Source organism: Durio zibethinus, chromosome 4 (assembly GCF_047325235.1).
Source record: "Durio zibethinus cultivar Kanyao isolate XHJ-2024 chromosome 4, ASM4732523v1, whole genome shotgun sequence".
Classification (NCBI taxonomy): domain Eukaryota; kingdom Viridiplantae; phylum Streptophyta; class Magnoliopsida; order Malvales; family Malvaceae; genus Durio; species Durio zibethinus.
In genome coordinates this window covers 17,744,202-17,759,795 of record NC_143165.1, presented here as the reverse complement: position 1 = coordinate 17,759,795, position 15,594 = coordinate 17,744,202, and the positions used below count along the sequence as shown (strand labels likewise).

At 30.3% G+C, this 15,594-nt stretch overlaps 1 protein-coding gene and 1 pseudogene across 2 annotated transcripts; both read left to right on the top strand.

Annotated features, from left to right (window-relative positions):
* The first annotated feature begins 2,188 nt into the window (after positions 1–2,188).
* Positions 2,189–7,329, top strand: LOC111288964 (uncharacterized; annotated as a pseudogene). Its single transcript, XR_016341656.1, has 4 exons — positions 2,189–2,792; positions 3,856–4,514; positions 4,679–4,781; positions 6,903–7,329. The product of XR_016341656.1 is annotated as an uncharacterized LOC111288964 (transcript).
* On the top strand, positions 7,157–10,906 carry IAA32 (indole-3-acetic acid inducible 32). The gene is made up of 7 exons (XM_022879282.2): positions 7,157–7,277; positions 7,908–8,081; positions 8,173–8,273; positions 8,366–10,000; positions 10,117–10,365; positions 10,450–10,558; positions 10,648–10,906. The coding sequence occupies exons 4-7, from the start codon at positions 9,856–9,858 to the stop codon at positions 10,727–10,729; spliced, it is 585 nt and encodes a 194-aa protein (XP_022735017.2). The 5' UTR covers positions 7,157–7,277; positions 7,908–8,081; positions 8,173–8,273; positions 8,366–9,855; the 3' UTR covers positions 10,730–10,906.
* Positions 10,907–15,594: the final 4,688 nt, after the last annotated feature.

The window sequence follows — 15,594 nt, the reverse complement described above, 5'->3', positions numbered from 1 at the left end:
TTTTATTTATTTTCTTATTTTTTCATTTTAAAAAAATTTCTTTTCATTCACCAAATACATTTTTTAGAAAAAAAATTTAAAAACAAAAGAATTTTCTCATACCAAACAGATTAGTCAAAATCTCTTTTAAAAATTTTGGTTTAAGATGGATCAATCATGGGTCAATGGGTTGGGTCAATGGTTCCCCTTCTCATTTGTTTTCTCACCTTCCTAAATGCATTATTAGGCGCCTTTTAAAAGGCAATCTCCTTTTTTTTTTTTTTTTTCACTTTGCCCTTTATTCTCTTTTATTAAAATTTTAACTTCTCTTTTTAGGAGATTCTGATTGTTGGGAATGTCATGCTTGTCGTTAGCGTTATAGTTCCTTTCACCCCAAAATTTCACCATAAATACTCCACAACCTCAAAACTTCCAAAATCAATTTTTAAAAGCCTAGATTTATAACCTAAGTTTTAGACTAAAAACTCTCTAAACCAACGTTATTAATATTGTACCGGATAACTTTTTAATTTTTTTTTAAAAAATATGGTATATATTGATACCAGTTGTTTTGATTATTATTTTGAATTTTTTGATTTAGTATAAATATATTTATAAACATGTATGAACTTATACATTATAATATTATTAATAAGTCAAAAAATAAATATGCAATATATTCAAATCAAATAAATAAGTTAAAAACATAAAAAATAATATCATAAATTTTTTATGATATTTTTAAACACTTAATCTGATTATATAATATTTAAATAAGTATTTTTATATAAATATTAAGATAAAAATAAAGAGATGAAAAAAATTAATTAAAGTTTTATGATTGTTAAATTTTATAAAAGGAGTATAATTATTTTCTTGAAAAAAACTAAAATAGTTATAAACTTTGGTTTGAAAAAATAAAAAATAAAATATAAATAAATAAATAAAAATAAAAATAAAGAAACTCAACTTTTAAAGATTATTTTATTAATTAATTTTATTTTTATTAGGTTAAAAATAATTAAATAACAAAAAATAAATTAAAAATTATAAAATATATTTCACATTTACGTACCAACTGAAATATACTATTCCATAAAAAATCATCGAAATAGATCAAAATCAAAGAAAACAACTAGTATTACTAGGTATTAAATTTTATATAAAAAATTATCCTTAAATGTATTGTATTTTGATATAATTAAAGGGTACTAATCAATATAATCATACCAAAACAAAATTAATAATTATATCCAAAACACTTGTCTCTACTATTCCAAATAGTCTCATCTTCTACTGTAATTATCTTTATCTCTACTTTCAAGCCTTTCTCCTAATTTTCAAGCCTTTAAACTTCTTAAATCTCCCAAAACCCAAACTCCCCAATATGTTTTTTTTTTTTTTTGGACTTCCCTTGTAGAGGGAATGATGCTGCATGTTGATATTTTTAATTTTGTTTTGTTTGTATTTTGTTGGCTAGATGATTAGTTCTCAGTTTGGCTTTTTTTAGGGTGGTTGGATTTTGTATTAGTTCTTTAGGTCAATGTGGTGGCGGTTGCTTGTGGTTAGAGCTAACGGTGGTTCGAGTAATGGATCTTTGAAGAGTTTTTAATTTATTGATATATATATATATTTTTTTGTAGCGGTAGTTGATGGTGGTAACATGATTTTTTGGGGTTTTTTTAGTTTTAATTTTTTAAAATTCTCATTAATTATATTTTAATTTATTTTTTTGATAAAGAGTAAAATAATTATTTTATAATATTAAAAAAATAAAATGATTATTATATAACATGAAATGAGTAAAATAATTTATTTTTTATTTTTGATAGAAAATAAAATGGTCGATTCATAACACTAAAGAAGTAAAATGATTATTATTATAATAAGGAAGGAACAAAATAATCATTATCATACACAAAATACGTGTCACCGTGTGAGCCTCTTAACGGATAATTTTCATAAATAGATAAAATTATGTGGCAACTTACTATCTTTTAGTGTTAGTTTTTTTTTTTTTTAATTCTAAAAAAGGTATGTTTTTAGTCATAGCTTTTAGTTTTTTATTTAATCATGACAATATTTTTTTAATTGAGCAGAATTTGAAAGTATTAAGCATAGCAAACTATTTGCATGGAAATAAAAGTTGGATGGCTTGACAATGATTAAGAATACCATTTTGACGATTAAACTGTGAACACTATTAGAGAGGAAAGAAAAAACAAATTTCCATAAGACCACAAGGACAAGGCAGGTGCCTTGTCTCGTGTTGTAGAATTTTCCATATTTGGAATGGAGGTTGTTGTCGCATCACCACCGTGGCCACCGCACCTGGATGCCACGCCAACATCAATCATCATCCACATTTTCTTTATTCAACCAAGACCAAAGTTTGTAGAAAAGCACGCCAGGTTTACAATCAAAATGTTAAAGCAGGCCCAGGCAGCCTGCCACCTTTTGTTTTTAACTTTTCACTTATCGCTTCTCCTTCTGTAATGTTCTAGTACTAAGTAAACCCCAAAGCAATGTCTACGCGCCAATTCCAATCGGATATCCGTTTCGCTCTTCAGGTAGCTTCCTCCAACTTTCGCTCTCTCAGTCCTAGAAGGAGCTTCACTCTCCCACGTCGCCTTATCCATCGACCTCTCCATTCTAATTCCTCGACCTCTTTCGGGCCGCTCCCAACAGCTTTCTCCAATGACGCTAACGTTCCCGACAAGCCTTCGATTTGTACCGCTGACGAGCTCCACTATTTGTCCCTGCCTAATTCTGATTGGTGCCTTGCCCTCTGGCGCTATCACCCTCTTCCTCAGGTTTTTGGTTCTCTTTGACTTTTCCCTATATATAGATAGAAGAAATGAAATTATTATTATTATTATTATTATTATTAAAATTTGCTTGACATTTTCTATTTTCTGGTATTAAAAACAAGAATTGAAAAGCTTGGCCTCCAATTTTTTTAGACTTTACTGTCCAATTTCAACATGGGTGTAAACAGTAAAGTATAAAATAAAAGTGTAAAACAGTTCTAATTCTATTATTATCTCATATAATTTTTAGTTGTAATTTGGGATGAGAAATAGATGTTAAGTCATGCTAGCTGAAACAACTATATATAGAAACAAGAATCCTAATTAATTTGCTTCCTTTTTTTTATTTAAATTATTAAAGAAGGCAAAATTTTATGAACCCAGGAAGCCCATTTGGTTTACCATGTTGTAGGTTATCAGCTGCTGATATTATAATTACATAGTAAATAATCACATTTGTTTACCCAGGTGATAGCTACCTGGGATATGTCATAGTTTCTATGTCCAAGTCTGATGCATAATGAGCCCTTAGGCAAATATTATTGAACCATGCTAAATGAGAAACTCATAAATGACAGTTCATTCCGTATGGACCCTTTATGGCACCAACAGTTATCACCTGTTGACATCGTAACCTGTTATGCACGTATTTGATCATTTGTAAATACAGCCTTGTTTAGTCAACTAATATAAGCTTATATTTTTATGGAAGAAATTGCATAACAAAATCTGGTATTGTCAAGGCTCTCCCACGGTTAAGAACCTGTTATGCACGTATTTGATCATTTGTAAATACAGCCTTGTTTAGTCAACTAATATAAGCTTATATTTTTATGGAAGAAATTGCATAACAAAATCTGGTATTGTCAAGGCTCTCCCACGGTTAAGAGTTCCATTAATTATGCCCTTTGTTGCGCATTTACGTGAATACCTACACTCACGGTCGTATAAACAATGATGCCTTCCAACTTTTATTTATAACTTCTAAGATGCTAAATATTATTTCCATCTCATTTACTGATAACTATGATCCTTTTGCTGATAAATGTAATACTTCATTTGCAAGATACATGTCTGGCCAAGGATTTGACACATGGATTCTTGAACTTCGTGGTGCTGGCCTGAGTGTACAGGCATCAAATTTCAAAGAATTTAAGGAAACTGCCGATGCAGTCTCTGAGGAGATGGAAACTGTGGCTAAGAGTGTAACAAATGGAGTTTCTCCTCAGCAGCGGCTGACTAATTTTTCTGGTTCCTTATCAGATTCTGAGATTTCTTTTCTTGGAGAAGATTCAAAGGGATTGGAACGGCATGGGATGAATCAGAATTGGTGACAAAGTTGACAGAAATTTTCATGCATTTGTCTGAGAGACTTTCTGGCTTTCTCAGTGATGGTCAATCAAGACTTATCTCTGCTAAATTATTTGTTCAAATATCAAAAGTTTTGGAAGATTCTCAATTGTTTGAACACTTTGAGGAGGTAAGGGTGAAGCTTTCCAACTTATTGGAAAAAAAACAAAACTCTGGAATTGCTAGCCAAATTAGAGATCTGAGTCAAGGAGTTGTAAATATTATTGAGTAAGGCCAACGATCTGTTTCACCTCAGTTCATTGACATGCAAGAGCAGCTTTCTTCAGCAATAGAAGATTTTCAGAAACAAATTGACTTGATTGTGAAGTGTGATTGGGATTTTTATCCCTATCTGGAGGAGGATGTTCTGTTGCGGTGAGGTGACATTTTGCCATGCTGGAAGGCTATGCAAATGCGGACTCATTTTTATTTTACTTGATTAATTAGAATGTTATCAATTTCGTTTGTTATTTTTCATTTTGCATACTATTCATGCTGTGTCTAGGTTGAATTGACAATTTTCATTTTCATTCATATAGATGGAATACATAAAGGCACAGACAAAGCCAAAGGATGGAAAATCGCTTGCAATTGGTCACTCAATGGGAGGCATATTGCTTTATGCTGTGCAGTCACGGTGTGGTACGATACCATCATTTGAAATTTATGTCATATTGGGATGATTTTGCCCTTAAATTCTTATGCATAAATGCAAAGCAGGATTTATCCCTCAATTAGTTGAACTAAACTTTGAAAACCTTATAGGAGAAAATATTGTGGGTGAGCTTGTATACTTTTAAGCTCTAAACTAACAATTTATTAACCTACAATTATAAAACTGTCTTAGATTTGAAATAATCTGTGGAGGAAACAAATTATAATGTTTAAGGTGCACAGATGCTTCATGTATCATCACCTATTTAATAACTAATTAAAATAAGAGCAATTAAACCCTCACAGAGTCCATGTCATAGTGCCCGTGCTACAAAAGTAAGCTTACTCAATCTGGTTATACTATGGTTTCATTTAGCTTAACCTTTTATTATTATATCCGATGCTTTCTTCGTTTTTTTTTAGTTTTATTGTTCAAATTGATGGGTCCTATTTATGTCGGAGTTCTAGTTAGACAGCACTCTTTGAGTTTCATCTTTCAATCCTGATAAGCCTTTTTTTCTACCTTTTGGTCTAAGATATTTATATATTTTCTTATCTATTTTAAGATTTCTTTCTTTGATAAAATCTTGGGAAGGAGAAGAAAATGAGATCAAAATGCCATGCGGACAAGGTGCATCAAGTAGTTTCATCGGGGAAAGTTATCAACTCTCAAAATCCATTTATCAATTGGGAAATGCATTTTTTTCCCGACTCTCAAGGTCTGACAACGAGGCTGACTACTCACAGATAATAAAAGCCCCATTGTGAGTAGTTGGTCTCATTATTGAATAGTGACAGGCCAATTTGCAGCGCTGTTTTCAAATTATAATGAATTGTGGGAACCACCATTTGATGAGCCCTTATATGGGTTATTCTCCCACTTAATGACATTTAATAATTGATGATAAAAAGCATTTTGAATGGTATATTTCTTTGGTTTCCCTTTCTTTTTCATGTATTAAGATTCATACTTGGAACAATCGTTCTTCTGTTTGTAGCATTGTTCACAACCAAGTAGTTCTAAATTTTGTGTTAAATGGTGATTAAATTGTGGTAAAGCTAATCTGCAGAGCATCAACTCAGTCAAAACATGAGTGAGATTGCTGTCAGATTTGGCCTCTTTATCTTGCCAAGACCGAGAAAATAATGGTTCTAGCTGTTTTTAGTACTCCCAATCTCAGGATGCTTGATGCAATACTGCTTCAGTATGATAATGTAATAAATACATGTATCATGGAGGCAATACTTTCATTACTTTATCGACATTACTCTTAATATTTCCACTTTATTCTTGGTGATAGTGACTGAATTAAAAAAAATGAATGTGGATTCTTTTCATTTAGTGGATTCCAGAGTTTGTTTTAAGAACAAACCTGTTGATTCCTCGGCATGTGACAGTGGATGTCTTTACTTTCTGGCTAGGGTCCATTGGTCAAATGATATATCCCGTCTCAAGATTGCATACACGGTAGTGAGTTTAGTCGTGCTTGCAAGCACAAGTGTATTAAGGAAAGACTAGGGGCTATAAAAGCATATTGTAGCTGCTTTTGTTAATCTTCAACTTCCTGCTGCACAAACTGGTGTAATTGTTGAGGTCAAATATATTCTTGTCATAAACTATTGCTTTGTTTGGTAGAGTGTTAGGCTCTTATTTTCAGTGATCAGATTCAATTTCGAACAGCCTCAATTACCCAAAATAAATTTGAACTTATAGACAATGGCGAGCCTGTGTTTAAAGTTTGATACTATCTGAATGAAACTTGACTTATTTGTTCAAATACCATTCATTAGTATTAGTTTTTAGTATTAGTTTAGTTTAGTTTCCTTTTCTTTTCATGTTGATAAAAATCACCATTGCTTGTATGTTACATATCATCTTATAAGGTTTTGAAGGAAGGGAACCTAGACTAAAGGCTATTGTTACTTAGGCATCATCACTCAATTACATCTTCAAAATCGACACTCAAATTGCTCTTACCTCTTGTAAGTGGGTGAACTAGAGTTATATGCCTTGATTGCTATGTTGATGTGATTTTGATGACTACCTACTTAAAAGTTCTATACAACTAGGTTCCTTGAGAAAGTAACATTTTGGCACTTGTTATGCAGGCAGATCCTACACAAGCTCTTAATGTCCCTGTTGTTCCATTGGGAACATTACTGGCAGCTGCTTATTCTCTATCATGTTAGCCTCCTTACGTCTTGGGTTGGCTTAATAATCTAATATCAGCAGAGGACATGATGCATCCGGAGTTGCTAAAAAAGCTTGTCTCAAATAACTTCTGTAAGAATGGGCATATCTTGTCTTCAAATAATGTGAAATATTACAGCTTTCTTATTGTAATCTAACTTTACTCTTCTATGTAATGAACACCTGGGTGTTCTGTTGTTAATGTCACAGAAAATTAGGGATGTCAATGGGTATCCTGCACAAGCTCGTAGGTCTTGTATGGGGCAAGGAGAGTATTCCCTCTCCCCATCCTTGTAATTTTTTTACTCATTTCTGTTATCATACCTAATGGATATTTCAAATCTATCCTTATTCCCATTGATATTTAATGAGTATAGGTAATCTCTGTACTCATAATATTTTTTAAAAACATAAAAACAAAATCTTATTTTTTATATATTTTTTATTTTTATCTTGCACATTTACGTAATTTTTTTATAAATATATATTAATATATATTTTAAAAATAGAAATATATTAGTTCTAATAATCAACATAATAATTTATATTATTAATAAAAAATTTATTAAATATATGTAAATATATATAGGGGTACAAGACGAATGCTGTATTACCTGTTTCTTATAAAAATTTAAAATCATATCCATTTCCATCCTAGTACTCATTCTCATCTCCATTCCAATAAAACATCGGGCTCCCTATTATGTATGGGTAAGATTGACTTCTCTATAGAAAATTAATAATTTGATTCTCATACACAAAACTGGGATTTTAATTTTACACCATGATATTTCTGTTACTGATTTTCTGGTTAGATTTGTCTCTGAATGTAATCTGTAGTTGCTCTATTTTGGGTCTATCAATTTTTCTGCTTTTGTTTTTTCCTATACACTGACTTGCATAAGATCTATTATCATTTCTAGGTACCATACCAGCTAAACTTCTTCTGCAGCTCACAACAGCTCTCCGAGGAGAAAAGGGTTTATGTGATAGGAGTGGTAAATTTTTTTACAAGGATCATCTACATAAAAGCAATGTCCCTGTCGTGGCTATTGCAGGAGATCAAGATCTAATTTGCCCACCTGAAGCTGTAGAGGGTAGGTGGTAACTGTGTGGTTAGTTAAATGCACGTAGTCTTATATGGTTTTCATAGATATTTATATTTATATTCCTTATTTTTTAAAACAGAAACTGCAAAGCTTTTTCCTGAGAACTTGGTTGCCTATAAAATATTCGGAGAACATCAGGGTCCGCATTATGCACACTATGATTTAGTGGGAGGACGATTGGTAAGCACTGCTGATAGAAAATATTTGACAGGCCATTTGATTGTTATTTGACTGCTGCATGTATAATGCTTCTAAATTTGTTCAAACTGCAGGCGATGGAGCAAGTTTACCCATGTATAGTCCAGTTTCTTAGTAATCATGATTAAACAAGATATCTGGGCCGAGAAACACTGTTAGAAAAGCTTCGGTAAATTATCTATTCATTTTTCCCTACAGTTTTGTTGTAATATTGGCAGCATGAAATCTGCTTATTTATGCGACTCACAGAGTTAATGCGATTGATCATTTTGGTGGAGGCATTGCAAACGAAACAGCGGATGCATGAAAGACCTTCAAAATCCGTAGGTGAATTTATACTAATTTTAGCAATGGGTCCTTTGTTTAGTTGTATCTTGAGGATTATGATCAGGGAAATGTAATTTTGACTCATGGTAGGAACTTGGACCCTTAAGTTTCTTATCAAATGCCATGTGTAAGCCATCCAACAATCGATATATTGTTGGGGTTAGCATATGCATTTTCATATCTACATTCTTCGATTTGTATTTTAATTATGAAAAATACGTATTTTTTTAAGGCTGAAATTAGTTTTCTTACTTCTTGGTATGGAAAAAGCAGTTAAAATTCAATATGCTTTACTCTATCTTGGATACTGTGGTGAAAAGCACCCTTTTTGGGCAAGGAGGCAATGGGATAAGAGATACAGAGTGTTGTCTCCTCGAAGAGCAGCAGCACTGTTATCTGATAGAGGCAACTTATAACCAAATCCGGCAGGCATTATTTTACCTTTGATGACATGCGTCCAGCTCTTGGAGACACAACAGACCTTTTCCATTCGTAGAGGAATGGGCTGGCTGCAAGGCAGAGAAGTGCTTGTCAAAAAGAATCATCATATATTTTTTCATTAATGTTGGTACATAAACATTGTAAACAGACAACAATCTCATCCGTAATTAGATGATAAGTACTGCTCTTTCATGGCTTCAAGTGAGAAATTTTTTTTTTTTATTTAGAACTATCAGGATTTGAATCTGATTATTGAAACTAAGAGTTTAACGATATCAATAAATCACAGCAAATTTTTTCATCTGTCAATCGTTAACTAACAAAAACTAGCGTTCATTATATGTATACTCCTGTTGGTATAAGTAGTTCAATTTCCCCATTATCTACCGGCTTACTTTGCTCACTCGTGTTAGCCAGTGGATCTCAACCTGAAAATCTGAACCATTGTTGCAATGTTAGGTGGCAGAATCCAACCAAACTTTCGTTACGATCACTTTAGCCATCCCTTGTTCTCCTGTTTTTTTTAACTCCCTTGTGTTTTTGCATGTTGATAGTAGCAGACTAGCAAAAGAAGATAAGCATAGAGCAATGATTGATGATGGAGAGGTCATTCCTGTCTTCCATAATTGCGCAATTTGGCCCCCACTTTTCCTTACTTCTGATATGCAGATTCAGTTATATATACTTGCCCGATAGAATGTTCTATAATATAAATAAATCTAGCTGCCTGTAGTTAGAGCATAGCAACGTGCTTTTGCTACCAATTCTGACTTTTTTGCTCAACCAAAATAATCAGATGGATTCCAATGCATCAGGCTTTCTTCTAAACAACTCGACTCTCCACTCAGTTTATTATCAAAGCAAGGAAGATAATGGTATTATTGATCTTGGTCTTAGTCTGAGAACTTTACAACCTGAAGCCTACCGTCCATCTACACATGGTAAGTCTGCCTTGTTTTCCATTTTAGTTTTTAGTTTTACATATTAGTTTGATAGATGGGTTAACTCTGTCGTTCTGTTTGATGAGTTCCAATGTTCTAACTGAAACCTGAGTCAGTGGTAGGCCTGGAAGCATACAGTGACCTGATAAGTTGGCCCGAGGCGAATTCACAGTTGAAAAGCTCCAACACTGCATATTCGAGGATTGCACATGGAGATTGTGATGATGAAGCAGAGGGGGTCCAGAGCAGAGAGAGGTGGGCTTATGCCAAGGTTAATATGGATGGGGTTATGGTTGGTCGCCAAGTTTGCATGCTTGATCATGTTGGTTACTCAGGCCTAGCACGTCAACTAGAGGAAATGTTTGGTAAGTAGAAATCATTCCCAGGATTTGCTTGAGATTTTCTGTTCTAGAAATTACTATTAACATTGTCAAGATTATTGCTTCCAGGGAGTCAAACAGTATCGGGGTTAAGGCTGTTTGAAGTTGAATCGGAGTTTTCCCTGTTTTACGAGGACAAGGAGGAAAACTGGAGGAATGTTGTTGATGTTCCATGGAAGTAAGCTTGTTCGAAATTCTCGTTTCTTTTAAGATTCGAAAGTGGAAATTTGGACCAAACCGCTAATCTATTTTGTCGAATTTTAACAGGGAGTTCGTGGAACGTGTGAAACGGCTGAGGATTTCCCGAAAGAATGAAGCTCTTGATCCTCGTTCATCATCATTCAACTAATTTATTTCTCTTGTTCCCTCCTGTATTATGGTTTTGAAAATTTGTACGGATTTTTGTGACCCTATAAAGTGAACATGACCAGAAGAAGGAAAAAAGAGATAATGTGAAATGAAAATGGTAACCAGTGAACTTTGACATACATTTTTGGATCATTTTTACAGATTGTACCACCCAGAAGATGTTCTGTTCCACTTTTCATAGTGCTTAAAAAAAAAAAAGTTTATCAGTTTACTCGATGCATGTTCTGCTCAAGCTGGTAAATAATTTGTGTCATATTGATGCTTAATGGATGCATGTAACCAATTCTCAACTGGTACTGCATGATATTGTTCAAACTAAAAGAAACACAAAGCAGGCTTCTGGTATTATTCAAACTCGAGAACATGATTAATCCTTTCGGTAATTTTGTAGATTTGCATAAAGCGGACATATTAAATATACCGCTTAAACTGAAAGGAACAGAAAGCTGGCTTCTGCTACCTTGCTAAATGCTTTTCACATCCATATTCCATTTATTCACTTATCTACTAAAATTTTACATATAAAATACTTTGAATTTTAAATTTTAAATTTAATTTGTCATTAAATTTGTTGCACAATTCACTAGCTACATCTAATTAAAGAGAGAGGAAATTCGAATGTTAAACAACTATATCTCTTTTCAAAAACCAATAACAATAATGACAAGGTTAAGCTTGAATTGTTAATTTAATAAGGATTAATGTTACAAATAGTATCTGAATTATATGAAATATTTAATTTGATATATGAACTTTAAATTTTTTAATATAATACATAATTTATGAATATTTTAAACTTATTTAAAGGTTGGACTATTCGTCAAAACTCGAAGATCCGTCCAAGTTTTGAGATAGTTTAGGAAAAAAATTAAAATCCGTTAAGTGAGCTTATGTATAATTTATAAGACCGTTTAAGTTTCGGATTAGGCCTTGAACAAAAAATTTAAGCTTTGAATCCAGTCCGGCCCAAATTTGCATATATAATTTTTTATTTATATATATGTATATGAATTATATATAAATTAATTCACATATCTATAAAAATTAAAAATAAAAATTATATATTTTATTAAATTTAATTTTTATTTTTAATTTATATATATAATTTATAATTTTAATTTATATATATATATGTGAATTGAATATAATCTTATTAAACTTAATTTAATCATATTTTTTTATTTTTTACTATATAAATTAAATTTAATGGGAGAATTTAGGATTTATTTTTTAATTTGGATTTGGTTTGAAAAAATTTTAGAATTCAAAATTTCAGACCAAGCCAAACCTGAACAAGCATATAAGTTGTTAATATCAAGCATGAGCCTAGATCGAACCTAGTGTAGCCAGCTAACGAACACTTCTACGATATTTTAACTAATTTAGTATTTTAAAAACTATTTGTCCGTCACATTTCGTTATTTGAAATTAATTACGTTAGGAATAAATACTATATTAATTAATAGATTCATAATTCAAAGAATACATTGAAGATTTTTAAAATCCAAATATTATATTTGATATTTCACTATAATTTAAAGTCATTGTAATGTTAACCCATTTAATAATAATATTTAAGTTGAGTTTCAATTAAGGTCCGAGTTCATACTTCAATTCAATTAGTTGCACCTCCAAGGTTTTTTGTATTATTTTTTTAGCATTTTAAAGAAAAAAATAAAAGGAAAAAGAGAAAAAAAGAAAGGATTGCTGTGAAACAAGTCCAATGTGAATCAAATATGTTACTTTTTTTTTAATTAAAGTTCAATATCAAGTAAAAAATTTAAATTTTGGTCAAGGAAAACTTAAATTAGTGATAAGAAGAAGATTCTCGAACTAGATATATTTATTTAGAATTTAAAATTTTTAGATTTAAGTTTTATTGTGTGACTTTGGTATAATTTTATATTAAACTTGTCTTATTAAGTGGTGGCTTGTTAATTGGCTTGTTTGCATGATTTAATTGAATAATTTTTATATGAATATAATAATTTCTCATTCCTATAACCTTTTTTTATACTTGTAATTTCATAAAAGAAAATTTGAAAAGTTTTACTTAAGAAATATATTTTGTTCACTCGTAACTTTGATATATATAATATTAATTAATAGAATTAATATTATATTATTGATAAGCATAAAATAAATGAAAAATAACAATACTTTAAGTCTATTAAATGCAAATTATCATACATAAAATTGATATTACGAATTTCTTTTTAATTTTTAATTTTTATAATAATTAATAAATATTTAATTATCATTGAAGCAATTATAATACTCAAATACAATTATTATTTAATTAAAAATTTTATATTTTCTATTAATTTAAAAAAAATATATAAATTTATACTATATTTTTGAGTGATGATTCATAATTTAATCATCTCATTGATTATTTATTTAAGTGAAAAGTCTTAGTAATGACATATTTATTCCAACGTTTGAAAATGTTAACATTAATTTCATTTTCATTAATATTTATTGAAATATGATTCAACATGCAAGTTGTGTGTTAATTATTTTATTTGTTGAATATATTATTACAATCAATAAAATTTAATAATGTTCATATTATTGGATATTGAAATTTACAATAAAATACAAAACTTAAAAATTTTTAAAAAACTTTTACAAATTAAAAAAAAAATAATGAACTTGCAGCATGTGCGAGCTCATTTTATTTGATACTTTGTCCACAGATGTTGTTGCTATAGCCAATGGGACTATAATCTCAATTTCAAATTTATATATGTTGAAATAGATTGATTCTCCATCTTTTTTATTTAAATGCAAAGAAAAACAAGGGTTTGCTTTTACAATTCACGTGGATCTTTTCTAGTTTTTGTTTTCTTTGATAAACCAAATTTGTAAAATACATAAGTGATTTCAAACTTCAAAACTCTAATATGGTTTAAATAAGCCCACCATTCGGACTAACACACGGTTCAAACCCAACTGCAAAACATCCAACATAGTTTTGGAAACTTCATTGAAATGTAACAAACATGAGGTTCTAAAACTTACCATACGATAATCTACTATATATTAGACAACCGACTAAATTGAGTCAACTTTCGGTCCACTTTGAACCATAGCCAGGCAAAAGTCACATTGAACATATAAGATTTATGGTTCTTTTAAGAGTGAAAGTTGAAGGATGAATAACCGAAAAGATTGCATTACATAGTAAAATTGTATTGTAGTTTTTAACAATGCTAAAGTCTTGATTACTTACCCAATTAACTTTGCATTATATATCTATCTTCTTAAGTTATAAAATGAAATGATAAACTATTGTATGTGATTGCTTTCCATAGCAATCGAGTTAATCACCAATAAGTTAGTAGCAGGCTTCATCCTACACTTTAGCACCTTTACGTAATTCGTGGACTCATCACTTTTTCTTGGAATCTCTCCAAATCAGACTTTGAAATGTTTCAATCTTGAATAGCCATTGGAGAATTTTTAAAATGATAAATCTTTGAGAGCTCTAGAAGGTGTGTGTAGATGTGCCACTTAACTTAATTTGTCCAATTCGTTATAAAGGGTATTCTTACATAAAAAGGTCACCTTTTTTCTTGGTGTAGATGATGAGGTCATGCATTTGCTACATGATTTCAATGGGAGTTCGTGACTTGGATTTGAAAAGCCCTTCATCTAGGTAAGCAATAACTCTTAGAGTTTTGCAATAACAGTAGTACCAGGTAGCAACGCTTTTGTGCAAATGTCGCATTATATATCTATATTTTCATGTAATAAAATTAAATGATAAACAATCGTATGCGATTGTTTTCCATAGTGGCCGAGTAAACCGCCAATAAAGTAGTAGCACTCTTGATCTTACATCATATAACCTTTTTGTGATTCGCAATCTCATAATTTTTAATTTGAATGCCTTTCCATATCAGGCATTAAAATGATTCAATATTGTATAATATTTAGAGAATTTTAAAAATAATTTAAGTCTTTGAAAGATATAGAAGGTGTGTGTAGATTTGACACTTAACGTAATTTGGTCCATTTCTTAGAGAGAGTTTTCTTATATAAAGAGGTCTCCTTTCATATTGGTGTAGTTGAAGAGATCACGCATTTGTTGTACGATTTCTGTCATAATGAATTTTAATTTGTGGGGATTTAATCATTAAATTTGGTAAAAATTTAAGAGAGTTAACACTAATATTTTTATAAGGTGTGATTGGACACTTAAAACATCATCTTTTAATAAAAATTTTAAAATTAATTAAAATTTATTAAAAGACACTTAGGTTTGGAAAATCAATATTGGGTTCGAAAGTACAGTTATGAGTAAAAAATATATTAGTACCTTCGTATCGCTCATTCAAAGACGATATCAGTTAAGCATGTGTTCTTTTTTAATTTTGATGATATAGTCTTATTTATATTTAAAATTAATTTTCTAAAATTTAGGAAAAACATTATTATTATTATTATTATTATTATTATTATTATTATTATTATAAATTCTCTAACACTTTTACAGAAGTCATAAAAAATATTTTTATTCAGAAAATTTTCAGAAAAAATTGTCCCTTCATAGGATTTCTAAAATTTTGTCATAAGATATTTTATTTATTTATTAAAACTAATTTTAGGATCTTGACTTTTGATGAAATCCAAAAAATCATTTCTCTAACTGATTTTATGGTTATCTTAACTTTTTGACGAAATCTTAAAAAATTATTTCTTTCGATAATAATTAAGAAAAATAAAACTCTTTCTATTTTTTCTTGAAATTTTTATTCAAGAGATTTAACTAAAAATTTAATTAATTTTTATTGTTATTTATTTATTTATTATTTATTATTTTCATCATTTTTTGATTAT

Bases quoted from the DNA above. Each gene is read 5' to 3' on its own strand.
- IAA32 (XM_022879282.2), top strand. From the start codon at position 9,856: ATGGATTCCAATGCATCAGGCTTTCTTCTAAACAACTCGACTCTCCAC. The intron at 10,001-10,116 runs GTAAGTCTGCCT...AACCTGAGTCAG, and splicing joins CTACCGTCCATCTACACATG to TGGTAGGCCTGGAAGCATAC. The intron at 10,366-10,449 runs GTAAGTAGAAAT...TATTGCTTCCAG, and splicing joins TCAACTAGAGGAAATGTTTG to GGAGTCAAACAGTATCGGGG.